Here is a 17,235-nt window from a genome sequence, read left to right on the forward strand (position 1 = left end):
TGTATTTTAGAAAACTGGCACAATATAAACATTCTATAAATATCAATAACCACTATTGTTATTATTTTACTCAACAAGACTGAAAATGCTCTTCCAGCCTGTCAAAATATATCACATCTATTTAATGGTTTTTACCCAGCATGAAGACATGTTTAGTTGCATGACTTTTAAAAAATTTCTAGTTGATAACTGATTAGTAAAAAAATTAATTCACTGTGTAAAATACATTCCATGAATTACACTGTTATTTGTCTCTCAGTTGTAGAAATTAGTTTCATTCATATCCCACTAGGTTTAGTTGCGATTGGATCATTATAGATCCTATTTCTGTAGTTTTTTGTGGTTTAAAGAGTTAATTTTTTTATGAAAATAAGTTTTTCAGTTGACCAATGATTAGCTAATTTCTGATTGTAAAAAAGGAAATAGGTTGCTCCAAGGCGCTATTTTCATTTCCTCTTGGGAGTAAGAGCATAGCAGAGAAGAAAGGCTAGACACAAGCACTGTACCTCTGCCACTATGGGGAACTGGGCTGTGAATGAGGGTCTCTCCATCTTTGTCATTGTAAGTACCGATGCATTATGAATTTTCTGACTTGTCTGGGTTCTCTTGGGAACTAAAATAGAGAAAATCTTTTTTGTTTGTTCATTTTATTTTTTTGATAAATTGTATTGAAACTGATTTACTGTGTGAACATGCATCCATTTGTGAGCCAACTGAGTTCATTCTCCCAAACTTACTTTTGGAAAGAATGTAACTATGGGCTCCCTTCACCTAGTTTATTTCTTGAGTTTTTTTGAGTACTAAATTATCCAACATTTCACATAGGGAGCAGAAGACATTTCATGTTAATGATCACTGAGTCTGAGTTGTTTATTAATGTTTACTCCAAAGGCAAATTTCTACTTTTTATGTGTTTATTCCAACTCAAAAATGAGCAATTGAAATTTTATATCACTTTCCAAATAACAACTACAAGACTGGCTCATCTGTGGGAAATTGGCCTTTATTTCAGGAATTACAGCAAAAGTGATTGACATTCTCATATTTATTTTTTTAAAGTGCCTTCTTATCTCTGAGGTAAATTAAGTTATTTATAAGGTTTATAAAAATTTAAGGAAAGAGAATTGAAATTATATATCTAGACTCATATATACATTGTATATATAATATATACTATATATGATATATGTAAATCATTTTAATCTATCTTGAGAAATGATTTTTGTAAGTAAAGATATGGCTAATCTGCAAATAGAAATGTAAATTTCTTTGATTTTTAACATAGCAAAGGTCAACCATTATTTTATGATGGTGGTCTCAGCAAAGCAATCATGGACAACTGGGAAGATAGAAATGTGATTTATAGCTATAGCTTTCCCAAATATCCAATGAAAGCATTATATATATGTTAAAAAGAACTCATAAATTGAACTTTTGAAAGAATTTATCATGAAGTAAATATTGAGTCTTTGAGTTTTCTAGGTAGAGAGAAATTAGTGGCACAAGTATAATTGAAACAACAAATATTTTGTCATTTAAAAATATGCCAAACCAACATTCTAATGCATGTAGAATTCTTCTAAGGATTCAGAGCCATTAACTTGAGTTATCACCATTTTATGAAAAGGTTACTCCTACAAAAAACAAGTTCAAATTATACTTTTAGATCCTACCACACCTTCTAAATTTCACAAACTTGAAAGTGAAGGCACAGCTTGAAAAGCAAGAGTAAGAATGACAAGGTTAGGAAATGGAGAAGTTGTTTTTAAAGAAATTGTTCTCAAGTGTCTATGACAGCGGTTCTCAACCTGTGGGTCACGGCCCCTGAAAATACATCCTGCATATCAGTTATTTACATTACGATTCATAACAGTAGCAAAATTACAGTTATGAAGTAGCAACAAAAATAATTTTATGGTTGGGGGTCACCACACATGAGGAACTGTATTAAAGGGTCGCTGCATTAGGAAGGTTGAGAACCACTGGTCTATGAGCATTTAACAGCTTCAAAGCACAGTTAAGAAAAGATCACTATGGAGCTGAAGGTAGAGACTAGATAGTGTCACCACTTGTTGCAGTCAGTGCTTCAGATGAAATAAGCATCAGAATCTAGAAGGTTCTTTAAAAAAAAAATCCCAACGCCCTTCACCTCCTCATTCATGCTCAATAACGCTCCTTCAAAATTTAAGCAAAACTTACCAAAGTAGAACTAAAGCAGTGATGTTCAACCTTTTTAAAAATTGAATGTCACACATAAATTAATTACTAAAATTCTGCAGCACACCAAAAAATATATTTTTTGCCAATCTGACAAAAAATATAGGTATAATTTTAATTTATTCACACTGGACAGCTATTATTGTGTTAGCTATTGTGATTTTTTTATTTGGCAATCTAAGGGAAAAGAAGTCAGTGCCCCTTACCAAATAGTCACCTATTTCATGTTTTAAAAATTCTTACAGCACACCAGTGTGTCTCTTGACCCCAATGTGCTGTGGCACACCGTTGAAAATCGCTGAATTAAAGACTTGACATTTTAGCTGATGAGACTCCCACTAGCTGGGGTGGGATGCTGTGTGGTGGAGGGAGGTGATCGGCACCTGTGAGAGAATAACACAGAGTCCTACTGGTGTTGGGAACAACATAGCAATATATTTTTTTTTCCTTCTCTTTTTAAGAAAAGTCATGTGCTATCATCTATCTATCTAAGGCTAAGCAGAAAAGAGGAGTTATTATCAGTCTTGGCATACTAGCCAAGTAGTAAAACAATCATGTGAAACAACACGGGGTGCAAGGGTTAATTATAGGGAAGTATAGTGTCACTGCCCTAGGAAAGAGCTGGTTCTAAAATGGTTACATCCAGCTTTGTAACCATCTGTGTCAAAGGCTGGACTTGGGGAAGTCCTAACCTTGGTCTGTCACCAATATTGTGTGAAATCCACCGGTTGAGATGTGAAAACCTCATGTAACTGTTTCTGTTTGTGCAGCTGGTATGGCTGGGCATGAACGTCTTCCTCTTTGTCTGGTATTACCGGGTTTATGATATTCCACCTAAGTTCTTTTACACTCGAAAACTTCTTGGGGTAAGTATAAATTCCATCTCATGCAATATTGAGTGGCTCACATTTTAATCAAATATTCTTGTTCACATTCCTTTGAAATTTTTCAGTAAATATTCTGACCAACCCAAATAGCACTCTCAGCCTCACTTCCTCCATTGCAACCCCCTGGACAAGAGTTTTTAGGTCTTCTAGTGTAGGACCAAAAAGTGTGGCAGGGGTCCCAGCAGCATCCCTCCTCTCCCCAAAACCTCTGGACAAGTGTTTAGCTTAAAAGAGAAATCTAATACTGGCTCTGGAATGGAAGGGCAGGTTGGAGAGATGTATCCAGGCATGACACAGTTGGGACAAGTGGAACTTTGCATATGATTCTTACCACTTTTGTACATAGAAAGCCCTAATCCTAGTGCAGTGATGGTGAATCTATGACACACGTGTCAGAGGTGACACGCGAACTCATTTTTTTGGTTGATTTTTCTTTGTTAAATGGCATTTAAATATATAAAATAAATATCAAAAATAAAGTCTTTGTTTTACTATGGTTGCAAATATCAAAAAATTTCTATATGTGGCACGGCACCAGAGTTAAGTTAGGGTTTTTCAAAATGCTGACATGCCGAGCTCAAAAGGTTCGCCATCACTGTCCTAGTGGAATGTTATGAAATGATCTTGAGGAAATATGAATTTCCCTATATATGGAGTCTTTGAGGGATGTGCCCAAGAATCACATTCATTGATTAGGCCAGCAGAATAAAGGCTCCCAACATTCCTTGGGTCTGTTAGCATTCCCAGTTTCGTTGAACTGCCTGGTCTCTTCTTCATCACAGATGAAAATAATTACAACTATAGCTGCCCCCAGAGGATATTATTTGCTACATCATGCTGAAACCATGAATTTATTACTTAATAATAATGCTAATTGTAATATATATTATAAATCATACATATTAATAATTATATCATTATACTATATTATTATGGTTGTTGGTACCTTATTCAAGTTGATGCTGAGAAGGATGATTTCTCTTCACTTTCCCCCTCCAAAATATGCAACTTCTTTAGGTATTTCAAAGAACAATTATAATGGCAAAGCATTATACAATACCAACTTAAAGTTAGTGTTGAGGTTAGTCTAAGTCAGGGGTCCTCAAACTACGGCCTGCGGGCCACATGCAAATACAAATATTGTATTTGTTCCCGTTTTGTTTTTTTACTTCAAAATAAGATATGTGCAGTGTGCATAGAAATTTGTTCATAGGTTTTTTTAAACTACAGTCCGGCCCTCAATGGTCTGAGGGACAGTGAACTGGCCCCCTGTTTAAAAAGTTTGAGGACCCCTGGTCTAAGTGCTTAGAAAAGACTCTTTAACAACCCCAGTTTCTATACTGAACTCTAGTTAATGATATGCATTTTAAGTATTTAGGGGAAGTGAACTAATGTCTGCAATTTACTTTGAAATGCATCAAAAGTAAGATATGTTGATGGATGGGTAGAGGGATGGGTAGATAGACGAATAGATGGATAGATATGTGATAAAGCAAGCAGAGTAAAATGTAAAAGATGTAATCTTGGAGATAGGTAAACAGTATTCAATATGAAATGATTTAAAATTCTCTTTATGTTTGAAATTTTTCATTTAAAAATGGGTGAGGGGTAAGGGCCAAATTAAAACAAAGGGTCCCAGCAGGCCCTAAAGGTAAACCTTCCTTTCTAAGTAACTAGATCTCTTCGGTGTGTGGGGCTCATGCTGGGAACCTTGGGGAACTGGGGAGGTGTTATGTGCTCACAGGTACCACCCTACTCCATCTTCTGCCTCTTTTAGTCAGCACTGGCCTTGGCCAGGGCCCCTGCGGCCTGCCTGAATTTCAACTGCATGCTGATCTTGTTACCAGTCTGTCGAAATCTGCTCTCCTTCCTCAGGGGTTCCAGTAAGGTAAGAACAAACGTTTACAAAGTTTGAGTTCCTCAAAATCTCAAAGACCATCAAGCTAAGTGTCCTATCTTAAGAAGAGCAAATCAATGGTTTATTAAGATTTCAATCTCTGTAGAATATTCATGAGCCATGCCATTCTTGATTCTGTAGTTTATTTCTATATTAACTGTTGGTGGAGCTCCCTAGGACATCCATTTAACCTGAAATGGACATTAAAAAAACCAAAAAGAACCAATCAACCTATACCTCAGTAATAGCAATAAAATCCATGTGCATGCACACACAGAGACATACATAATATAATATATATGTATATGTATATGTATGTGTATATGTATATGTATATAAACACAGCTTTATGAGGCTGATGTGAAATGTGGGAATTAATCTTACAGTGCCACACTTTTCAAAGTCAGAGAAAATCTCTTTTGTGCATAACATCCCAAGCAAATGGAATCAATGGGCAATGAGTCATATTATAATGAATGTGATGAAGAGGTGTTGGGTCTGAGGAACTGAGGAGTTCAGAGTTTTCCAATTGCCCAGGGCTCCTTTCACTTTCAATTCAACAATTTCATGAGGCCCTGAATGTACTATGCTTGAAGAAAAAAAGAGGTTATGTAGAAAGAACTTTTGTAACCTCTAAAATGGTATATGAATTTCTTATTGATATCATTATACAAAGATGCGAAGCACGGAACTTAGAACCTACAAATAGTACTCAAATAAATGGGTCCCACAAAATGTAACAAATAAGGAACTACAGGGAATCAAAGGAGGGGGAAATTATATCAAATTGGCAGAGGATGAAGAAAGGCTTTCTGGAGAAGGTGGCATTAGATATGGGCATATAAAGATAAAATGAGCCTCTAGGAGATGTAAATGAGAGAAAAAAAACTTTCTACCTGGAGAACATGGCAAGAGCAAAAGCACAGGAAATGATGAGGGAATTGTATTCTTGAAAGCCATGAGTAAGCATGACCTCTGGCTTCCCTTTGGACATTTTTGCCATTCCTGATCACAACTGAATAGCTCTTCCAAAGCTGGGATTGATATGCTGGTGGGACCTATTCTACTAGCTCAGCCTCTGATTTTTCTCTTAATAAAACATATGTTTTTAATATTAACTACTTTAAAAAAAGATGACTTATTAAATGCAGATAATTTCTAGAGGGGAGCAGCAAAAAATCTCCTTTAGGGGAATGTAGGTATTGTAAAGGGCAGATACATGAGATAAGGCTGATGCAGAAGCTGGAGCTTTTTTAAAAATATATTTTATTGATTTTTTACAGAGAAGAAGGGAGAGGGATAGAGAGTCAGAAACATCGATGAGAGAGAAGCATCGATCAGCTGCCTCCTGCACACCCCCACCAGGGATGTGCCTGCAACTAAGGGTACATGCCCTTGACTGAAATCGAACCTGGGACCCTTTGGTCCACCGGACGACGCTCTATCCACTGAGCCAAACCGGTCAGGGCAAGAGTTTAATTCTTAAGAGCAGGGCAAAAAGGAGAAAAATCTATGGACCAATGGGAGGCCTTCACATAGGACCAAACCTGGGCCCTTCAGTCCCCACGCCGATGCTCTATCCAGTGAGCCAAACCGGTCAGGGCAGAAGCTGGAGCTTTGCTGGTAAACTAGAACCTTGAATGTACAGCTGAGGAGTTTAATACCTAATTTGGCAATCACAGAATATTTTGGGGAAGGAAAGTGCTCTAAACTATCAATAACAAGGAGAACTTGCCTTGAACTTTGCCTCATTTTTCCTAGTCATACTAAATTCACATTTATCCTAAGGGGAATTTTTTAAGAACAATACAAAACTCGATTTACTAATATAGGATTAGAAGACTACAACTAAAGTAGACATTGATTACAAAGATTTCCAAATAATCTCTTCAACGGAAGAAACCACAGAGGTAAAACCACATTTGCTTGAAAGTTTTATTGATGAGCCACCTGTAAAGTACAATGTCTGATATACCATAGGTATCCAGTGAACATTTACTAAATGAAGCTCATGCACTGTAGTTTTTTATTTTTAAGGAGACACAATTTTTATTCTTCCCCCTGCCTCCTGTTTGAATGCTTAGAGGAAGTAAGCCCTGAGAGTGGGCAGTATTTTCACCAGGATGGCCTATTAGGAAATCCTTGTTACCCCACAGGCCCAAATTGCACTGCCTTTGAACTGCCATGCCCCATGAGCAATGTCTGTTGTAATGGCCGATTTTAGGCTTCCTGTGGCCCAGGAAGAAATATCCTCATGAGGGTCTCTAAAGACAGGGATGAAATAAGGCTGCTTTTCAAATTACAGAGAAGCTAAGCTCTGTAACCAGAAAGACCTGCATGTCAAATAATATATGTTGTTTAAATTATCAGCAAGCAACATTCTTTTATAGATGGGATGTGTCCCTCCTTCTAGGTCTCACAGCTTAAAACATGAACTTTGTAAAGGAAACTTATTTTTCTGATTGAGATTAAAGTGAATGAGCATGTTGTGACTAATGTTGGAAATCATATTAGCTGCCACTTATTGAGTCTTCATAGACCTCACCTAATGAAATATGTATGTTAAGTCAGTGAGGTGAGGAAACAATTAACGGAAGTGTTGGAATTCAAACCACAGTCATTGTGCCCCCAGAGCCCATTCACTTTCCTACAAGCCACTTAAACTCAAAACTGTCCTATTTTGATATTATAGTCTTAGATAGTTATTCATATATATGAATGATTGGAGCAGGCTGAATAACTTAGGCTAGAAATGGCAAAGATGTAACTTTAAAGATTTGTTAGTAGAACACTGTAATTTGTTAACAGTCACAGAACTTCTGTTCAGTTTCTAGTGGTTTTAATCATTTAGACTTTGCATTATAATCCTTCTGGTTACCTGGAGAAAGAAATGTGTATGGTTGGTCCACCCCAGGAAAGATAGGGGTAAAGACTCATCCTGCTTTATTGAGGAAAATGGGGAAGAATAGGCCTTAGCATATAGAAATCCCCAAAATTTTTCAAAATGATGTCAGAAAGTAAAAACGAAAACAGTGTGACAAGTGTGGATATGTGGGTAAATACATCTGTGTAGGTTTAGAATAATCATCATAGATTCTAGTACAGTGAAAATGTAATTCATTTAAACAAATAATAATTAAAGGATTTTTAAAAATACATGACATACTGCTCTACATACAGAAAACTTACATTCTAGCTGGGGAGCCAAGCCATAGTAAAGGAAAAGTTAAATAATGATACAAAAAAGCAAATATTTACTAAACACCACTCAATGAATCTATGAAAAGACTTAAGAGGAAAGAACTATGATAAATATATAGGTAAGGACACTGGTAACAGAGTAAATTGTTCAATGTCTCACAGCTAGGTGGTAGGACTGGGATACAACACAGGTATATCTCATGGCAAAAGTTGCTCTCTGAAATGTAATTCAGTACTGCTTTCTGACCCTACTAATTTTCATTCTCTCATTCATGGAAGTCCAATTATGTATCAGGATACCAATAAGGACTGTATTAATTATCTATTACTGTGCAACAACTTTCCATAAACTCAGTGGCTTAAAACAACCCCAATATTTTAGCTCATTGCCCTGCAGGTCAGAATTTCATCTGTGGTTGGGTTCTCTGCTCAAGGCTGAAACCAAGGTGCCAAATGGGCTGAATTCCCATATGGAAACTCTGGGTAATAATCTTCCTCCAAGCTCATTCTTGTTAGCAAAATTCAATTACTTGCAGTTGCAGGACTGAGGTCCCTATCTCCTTGCTGATGGTCATCCAGGGGCTGCTTTCAGATCCTAGATGTCCCTGTTTTCCTTGTCATGTGGCTTTGTAACTACAGATCCAGCTCAAACTGTTTGTAACAAGACCCAGAACAAAAGTTTACACCAAGTTTACACTTGGGAATCCTTAACTGCTTCCTCCCCATAATCCTTCCGGTTACCTGGAGAAAAAAAAATATTCAATATTGGCCCACCCAGGAAAAACAAAGGACCAGGACAGGACAGCAACCTGAGCACAGAAGTGAAGGGTCCATTGTCCAGGAAGATACGGCACTGAAACCCCTTAAAATCCTACCCTGAACCCTGGATCAGGGAGCAGAATTGAGCATTGCCTCCTGTCTCAATGCCAGTTGACTCAAAGATAAAAGCCTTTTCTTTTCTCAAAAGCCAGTGCCATGACTTCTAAGCACATTGGGCAGCGAGCCCTTGCCTGGTAACGGTCCCCTCCATCTTCAAGTCAGCAACAGTGCATCAAACACTTCTCATGCCTCTAATCTCTGACTTCTTCCAACTCTGACTTCTAGACCGAGATTTAAAGGGCTTTGGTGATTGGGTCAGACTCACACAAATAATCTCTCTCATAAGGTCAATTTGGAACTTTACCTCTGCAAAGTCCCTTTTGCTATATAATGTAACAAAGTCACCGGAATGGCATCGATCATATTCATAGGTCAGGTTCTACCCACATTCAAAGGGAGAAAATTATATAAGGTCATTGGGAATCATCTTAGACTTCTGCTTACCACAGGGACTCTAAGAACAATTGGGAAATATGAAAAGATAATTCCTTAAAATTATAAAGAATACAATGTAGTAAAACTAAGCACAGAACTTGAAATAAACACAAAAGACAATGAGGTTATATAAGAAATAAAGGACAGTCAGGTTTTCACCAACAAAAGTGTAAGATAAGTTATTTCAAATAAGAAACCCTTGTTTTGAGAGCCTGAATCACTGCTGAACTTCACCCATTTTCCCTCCACACTGATAATTCCAGTACATGGGCAACTGCCTTCTGGAAGCCCCAGTCATTCTCTGCCTGAGGATTTTTTTTCAGCCATTTCCTGGGTGAAATAGCAGGGTACTGATGCTCTGGGTACAGCCTTCAGCCAGTGATAGATGGAAATTGGTGGATGAGTATCAAGTTTCCTAACCCTTCAGGAAAAAATAAATAGAACAGAAAACAAAACTCTGTGGCACGTTCTATAGTCTCCTAGAGTTCACTGATATATGATATGATAGTGGTAGTTGATATGACACACCCTTTATAGGTCTTCTTCCTTTCCAAGTCTTACTTCCCCTAACCTTCTTTTTTGTGATCATCTTCCAGAATTTACACTTAAATTCTTGTGTGTGTGGGTGTGTGTGTGTGTGTGTGTGTGTTTGACAGGTAGAATAATAGTGAGTATATTTTTACCTTTGGTTTGGTGGAAAAGGACATGAACTTTCAAGACAATTAGATGTAGATCCAAGGAACATGAGAGTTAGTATTATTATCTGTAAAATGAGGACAGTAATAGTTATCTCATTGTATTAAATGATGTAATGAGTATTGGTAACCTTCCTGGCTCACAGAAGCCCAATTATTTGTTCCTTTTTCTGGAATCCTCAATGTCTTACTAGTATTTCTACAGTTCTAGGAATCTGCTGTCCTAGTGAAAGTAGCCTGTCCTCCTTATATGTAGCTAACTGAGAGATAGTGGAGTAAGCACAGTTTTTCATACAATTATATTTTTCTATAAAACCAGGACATTTTATTTAAAATTAGTAAGCCTAATATTAAACACCCCTATATTAAAATTGAATAATATGTTTAGAACCATATATTTATAATACCCAAGTTTTTTTTTTTTGTTTTCTTGGTTTTGTTTGTTTGTTTGTTTGGTGTTTTTTTTTTTGGCACTTCATTCTGCTCTCCTTAAAAGTTCTCTGAATCTCTATGGCAGTACATCTAGTCTTGGGAACAAAACAGCCATAGTGTGCATTTGAACAGTTTTCAGAAGAGCAAATCTCTGATTCAAACATAAACCAGGTTTTGTTTGGGGTGGGTTTTTTTTCTACTTTGGGTAGTGATCTGAATCCAGATTCAAATCCACATCTTCTTACATACACTGGGAGAACAGTTACACCAATGTATTGAAGAAAATACTATTTTTAATGTCCAGGTAATCATATAAGGTATTGGATATCAGAATATTTATATCTTTGGCATCAGACATTATGAGTTTAAATCCCAGCTCTGCCACTTAAATTAAACTGTGTGACCTAAGGCAAGGTAACCTCTCCATGCCTTTTTTTTTCTCATCTCTTATATAGGCATAATAATGGTACCTCCCTGATAGGATTGATGTAAGAATGAAATGACTCAATGCATGTAAAACAATTAAGCAACTCCTTGCATAAGCTCTTTGTAAATATTAGCTATTGTTATTTGTGCTATTATTATTTGGTTAATAAACTCCCCTTGTGATGTTGTCAACATAGGCAGGTGGACTATTTTTTCTCCTTTAGTGTATAAACTAGAAGGGTGTTGTTCTAACGCTATTCACTTGTTCTAGAACTGTTCACTTGTCTGTGTCCCCATTAGACTGTCAGGTCTTTAAGGGAAGGCTTGTCCTTTGCTAATTTTTATATCCTCTGTTTATTTAATAAATTAATCTGAACTATAAACTATATAGTTAGATATGTTTTCTGTCCAAATTCATATTTTATATAATTAAGCAATGGATTCCAGGAGAAACTTTTTAGGCCACTAGTAAGGGAACATAAAACATATTGGTTAAGCCAGTTTTGCCACTTACTGGCCCTTTGACGTTGGGGTGATGACTACATCAATCTGAGCTTCAGTATTTTCACCTACCAAATGGGTATAATGACAGTTTTTATGGTGGTTGTGAGAGTTAAATGAGATGATATGTCTCTAATGTCTGGCACAGAGAAAAACTTCTTATTAACAATTACTATTTCATTATTTTCCCCTTAATCCAAAGTTTTGCTCAACAAGAATTCGAAGACAACTGGACAGGAACCTCACCTTCCATAAAATGGTGGCATGGATGATTGCACTTCACACTGGTAAGTTTATTACGATATTTGGGCTTTCAAAGAAAACTTGGAACCAGAGATTTCTCTCTATTCTTACTTTTTAAAAATAGGTCAGCTTTTGTAGGCACATTAGGTGGTGATTAGATATATTGTATTTTTTATGAGTTCTGTTAAAAAATATTCACCCCTCTTTCCACCATCCCAACATTAGGATTTATTCCTTCGGGTCTTAACACTTTCTAATCTTGGGCGCCTCTGATAAAATCCTAGCATCGTCAACTTTTTTTTCCACCCTTTTTATATAAAAAATATTGGTTAGTCCACATATGAGGGCTTTTATTCATTCATTTAAAAAAAATTATTGTTTGAACATGTAGATTCATGGATTTCTTGCAATAACTTTAGAGAAGTTGAGAATCCCTTATAATAGAGTTTATCAGCTAAACACTTTATTTATCATTATTTATATATACATGTATATGCATGTATACATACATATATAATAGGTATACAAGTGTTTATATGTGTTATGTACAATGTATTATTAGAATTATTAAGGTGGTGGTATTGGCACAAGAAGGGTTGTATCTGGCATGGCAACTATCATTAATAATACTGTATTTGAAAGTTGCTAAGAGAGTAGATCTTAAAAGTTCCCATAACAAGAAAATAATTCTGTAACTATGTGTAGTGATGGATGTTTTTGCAATATATACAACTATTGAATCATTATGCTATACACCTGAAACTTATATAATGTAAGTAAATTATACCCCCATTTTTTTTAAAAAAAAAAGTGCAAAAAAAAGGGTCACTTAATAAATAATTGATGTGCCAGACTATAGGCATGCACACATACACAGTGATGAACAAAACAGACTTTTACTCTATCCTTAAGGAGTTTGTCCCTGAGTAAAATAGGCTTAGTTCACAGACGTTCAGCTGGATTTCTCATTTCCTACTAGTAGATCATGCAGATTTTCTGAGCTGTGGCAAATGAAATATTTTAAAAGTGAAATGTATAAAAAAGTGAAATATATGATAAAATCTTGTTAGAAAGCAACATAGTATAATGGTTAAGAGCACAGATTTGTGGGCCAAACTGCTTGGATTTGATTTTTTTTAATTCTTTATTGTTTAAAGAATTACATGAATCTCCTTTTTTCCCCTCATTGACCTCCTCCCTGCCACCCCCTCCCCCAAGCACAAGCATTTGGAATTGGATTTGATTCTTAAACCTGTTAGTTATTAGCTTGGTGACCTTGGGCAAGATTTTAAAGCAATCTATGCCTCAGCTTTCTCATTGTAAGATGAGATGATAATACACATATCTCAATCATTGATTCATAAGCATTAAGTATTTATAAAGCACAGCAGTGCTTGGCACCTAGTAAGTCCTATGACAGTGCTTGTTAATCAAAGAGTGAAATAAAAAAAAGGAGATTCATTCTTATGCCTATTGGTTCATATCAGTTTCATATAATTTTGTCATCTCTTTCTGGACTAATGTCAGAGTCCAGTGAATAGAACAGCTAAAGGTATATGTTACATGAGAGTCTTACTGTTTGAGCATAAATATATCTGGGGAAGAGAGACAACGACAGGACATCTAAATATCCTCAGAGACCAAGGTTATTTTGTAGAATCTTAGAAATTAGTTGAGTCTTTAGGATCATATAGTTCAACACCTTCATTTTGCAAATTAGGAAACCCAGACCAGAGAGGTTAAGTGATTTTCCTACATTCACACAACCAGAAAATAGCTTACCCACTAGAATTCCCTTGCCTCTCTGGTCCTGGAGACCCAGTTTTTGTTTATAAGTGTATTGGACCATACTTGTGTTTCCCTGTAACTTATCATAGAGTCAGAGGCTATAGGAAAACACAGCTTACAATAAAATTGCCCACATTCTTTACCTCCTTTGTTTCTCTTTTCTGCCCTTTTTAGCAATTCACACCATTGCACATCTGTTTAATGTGGAGTGGTGTGTGAATGCCCGAGTCAACAATTCTGATCCTTACTCAATAGCACTGTCTGACATTGGAGATAAGCCTGGTGAAACTTACCTCAATTTTGCTCGAGAGAGAATCAAGGTAAGCCTCTTTATTTCCTGATTCTGATGTTCCCTAGACCCGTGGTCGGCAAACTGCGGCTCTCGAGCCACATGCGGCTCTTTGGCCCCTTGAGTGTGGCTCTTCCTAAGCCTTAGGAGTACCCTAATTAAGTTAATAACAATGTACCTACCTATATAGTTTAAGTTTAAAAAATTTGGCTCTCAAAAGAAATTTCAGTTGTTGTACCGTTGATATTTGGCTCTGTTGACTAATGAGTTTGCCGACCACTGCAGCCTAGACTATTAAAACTGAGGACTAGATTTCAATGAGAGAAGAACTTCGCTTGGCCAGAACAGCAAAAGTTGACTATCAGATTAACAAGTCTGAAGGTTCTAAGAAGGTGGGAAGGTCTCCCACAGAGAAAAGGTCTCCCACACTCCTGATCCCATGTGTGGAGAGTCACTAGATGTTTATCAGTTCCTTAAGCTAACCTGTGAGACTCTGTGTGGGTGGAGCCTGGAGTAACTAAGGCTCACCCATGACAAGGCCCAACAGAAAGCCAGGAATACACATCTAGACAAATAAAATTGGATTTATTACTTTATTACTTGCTGCAGCAAAAGAGACCTTAGACCACGAGGAAGTCTGAGGCATCTCAGAAGGATCTTAAGAGGGGCTTGTTATAGAACCTGGGCTTGTGTTAGATAATCTGGGAAAGGTTTAAGCAAGCTAGGACTTGCTCTAGATCAGGTATGGTCAGGAATTGGGGGTAGTTCTAGGATTGGGTATTTTCATTTCTTTCTAGGGGGCATAAGGGAACAAAAAGGGGCTAAATATTTAATAGGTAAAGAAGCAGCAGTCACCCGTGTTTCTTATACTGGTTCAGACATGATTTTGGAGTGGTTTTGTTTTTGCCTCACTCTGTAATAGTCACAGAATGATGCTGACATTCTATGAAATTGTTTATGTGATATAGGAAACACTCTGGTCTAGGTATCAGTACCAGGTCAGTCACCAGTTGACAACTGTCAGTTATACTTTTGTTCTTTTTTACCTACAGCATCTAAGGTGTGGCCTCCTATGTCTGCTAATTGTCATTCCTTGATATGCACAGTGCACTGAGAGTAACTCAGCAGTTCTCCAGGGGGATCCACTTGTGGTATCCACAGGCAAGGTCTTCTCCGCTTCCAGCAGTTGTTGAAGCTTCCTACACTCAGAGGGAGAAGCTCCAAGTGGTCTTCATGTGCCCAGTGGCTTGGGCGAATGGCCAAATCACATCTCTGTGCACCAAATTTCAAACATGTTTCCTTCTGTTTAGAAAAGATTATAATAAAAGTCCCTTAATTCTGAAGAAATAATTATCCTTGGACTTGACATGCAAAAATTTGGCTCATCTACTTAGGAACAGAATGAAATAGCATCAAACAAAACAGAAAGTCTTTTCTGTAATGTGTTGGATATTTTTATTTTATATTGTTCATTGTTTTGCACAATCATATATAAGGGTGGCATTATTAACATACAAGATAAGCAAGCCAACCCTGCCTTGTTGTGCCTAGATCCCTTTGGATCACTTTTATTGTGTCTGTGTTGCCCCACCATTCTGTGTGCTTTCACTTCCAATTTCCTGTATAAGTGTGTCTTCCTCATAGGACCACCCTGGGGTTATTGGAGTCCCTTTGCCCACAAGCTCAGAGATCTAGAAAGGCCTGGATAGCTATCTCTCCCTGTGCAGTCATTACCCAATAACTGATGGATGCAGGCCATGAAAGCCCAGCTTCCTTGCCTTGAGTCAGGATAAACTCTGAGTTGTAACTTACCATTTAGTTTCCCTGCAACATCAGAATGAAGCTACCCTCTATAAGACTTGGCCTGATTTCACCTTCTTACTTGACTTATTCATCTTTCCTGTCCTTTTAGCCATTCCCTTACCAGTTTCTTCTGAAGCACAACCTTTCTAAATCACTTGCCTATGAATCCTCATCTCAGGGTCTACTTTGGGGAAATGCAACCTAATATGTTAGATATACCCAGAATTTGCCAACAAAGCACTGTGGCCTTTTCCAAATCAAAGGGAAAAAGACCTTTAGGCCAGTAGACTGATTTGCTTTATGTGATACTCCCTTAGAACTATTTCAGTGTATCAATTCATATTTCCTATGACACCTCAACCACATAAGACTTTTTGAAACTGAGAAATATCTATTCCAAGTCTATATCCCTCTGTGAGAGATGATTAGAATTATGTAAAGGGGGAATGAAAATACCTATTGCCTTATACACTGGACACTTTATATATAGGTAGTCCTGGATTTGAGAGCCTACAAATAATGTGTGTATGTATTTGCATTTTATAGAATCCTGAAGGAGGCCTGTATGTGGCTGTGACTCGGTTGGCAGGCATCACTGGAATTGTCATCACACTGTGCCTCATATTAATTATCACCTCTTCCACCAAAACCATCCGGAGGTCTTACTTTGAAGTGTTTTGGTACACACACCATCTATTTGTGATCTTCTTCATTGGCCTCGCCATCCATGGAGCTGAGTGAGTGTTTAAACTCCAGGGCCAAGTCTTTTATGTCACACCTCCAGTTTTCAGGTGTGATACTGTTAGAGGCACAGTGACCTCCTTGTCTCTGTGTGGTCAACTGTCTTCTGAGAGAATATGAGGGGACAACAGAGGTCAGTGTGGTAGAAACCACTCAGCAGCACTTTAGTTTCTTGTATTCAATTTATAGCTATTCACAGTGCTGTTATTTATAGCAAACTTAAAAATAATTAACAATTTGAGTATATTTACAAGCATATAAAACATGTTGAGAGTGCTCATACAGTCTTGGATGTCTGCTATAATGTTTCCTGTGGCTTAATTACTAATATATTAGACAAATCCCCAAACTAAAAGAGTTAATGATTAATCAGTTGAAAAGATTTGCTATAGTTGAAAGTTTTTATTCAAGCCTATCATTAATTGATTGCCTCCCATGTATGAGAACTGATCCAGGCATTATGAAGAATTCTAGAAGGAAAATACATGGTATTGCCTTCAAACATCCTATATAATAAAGAGGTAATATGCAAATTGACCATCACACCCTTGCACAAGATGGCCGCCCCCATGTGGTCACAAGATGGCCGCCACAAGATGGCCGGCAGAGGATGACAGTTGTGGGCAACCAGGCCTATAGGGGAGGGCAGTTGGGGGAGACCAGGGGGAGGGCAGGGGGAGACCAGGCCTATAGGGGAGGGCAGTTGGGGGCAACTGGGCCTGCAGAGGAGGGCAGTTGGGGGCAACTGGGCCAGCAGGAGGGGGCAGTTAGGGGTGACCGGGCCAGCAGGGGAGGGCAGTT

At 37.4% G+C, this 17,235-nt stretch overlaps 1 protein-coding gene across 1 annotated transcript in view; it reads left to right on the plus strand.

Annotated features, from left to right (window-relative positions):
• The first annotated feature begins 432 nt into the window (after positions 1 to 432).
• The window catches only part of LOC102244245 (cytochrome b-245 heavy chain), a 39,225-nt gene continuing 22,422 nt past the window's right edge, over positions 433 to 17,235 (plus strand). The window contains exons 1-6 of the mRNA XM_005873286.2: positions 433 to 561; positions 2,988 to 3,083; positions 4,882 to 4,992; positions 11,773 to 11,857; positions 13,776 to 13,921; positions 16,240 to 16,430. Coding sequence (XP_005873348.1) covers positions 517 to 561; positions 2,988 to 3,083; positions 4,882 to 4,992; positions 11,773 to 11,857; positions 13,776 to 13,921; positions 16,240 to 16,430 — 674 coding nt within the window. The 5' untranslated portion in view covers positions 433 to 516. The remainder of the gene's footprint in view (positions 562 to 2,987; positions 3,084 to 4,881; positions 4,993 to 11,772; positions 11,858 to 13,775; positions 13,922 to 16,239; positions 16,431 to 17,235) is intronic.

Source organism: Myotis brandtii, unplaced genomic scaffold, assembly GCF_000412655.1.
Source record: "Myotis brandtii unplaced genomic scaffold, ASM41265v1 scaffold404, whole genome shotgun sequence".
NCBI lineage: Eukaryota > Metazoa > Chordata > Mammalia > Chiroptera > Vespertilionidae > Myotis > Myotis brandtii.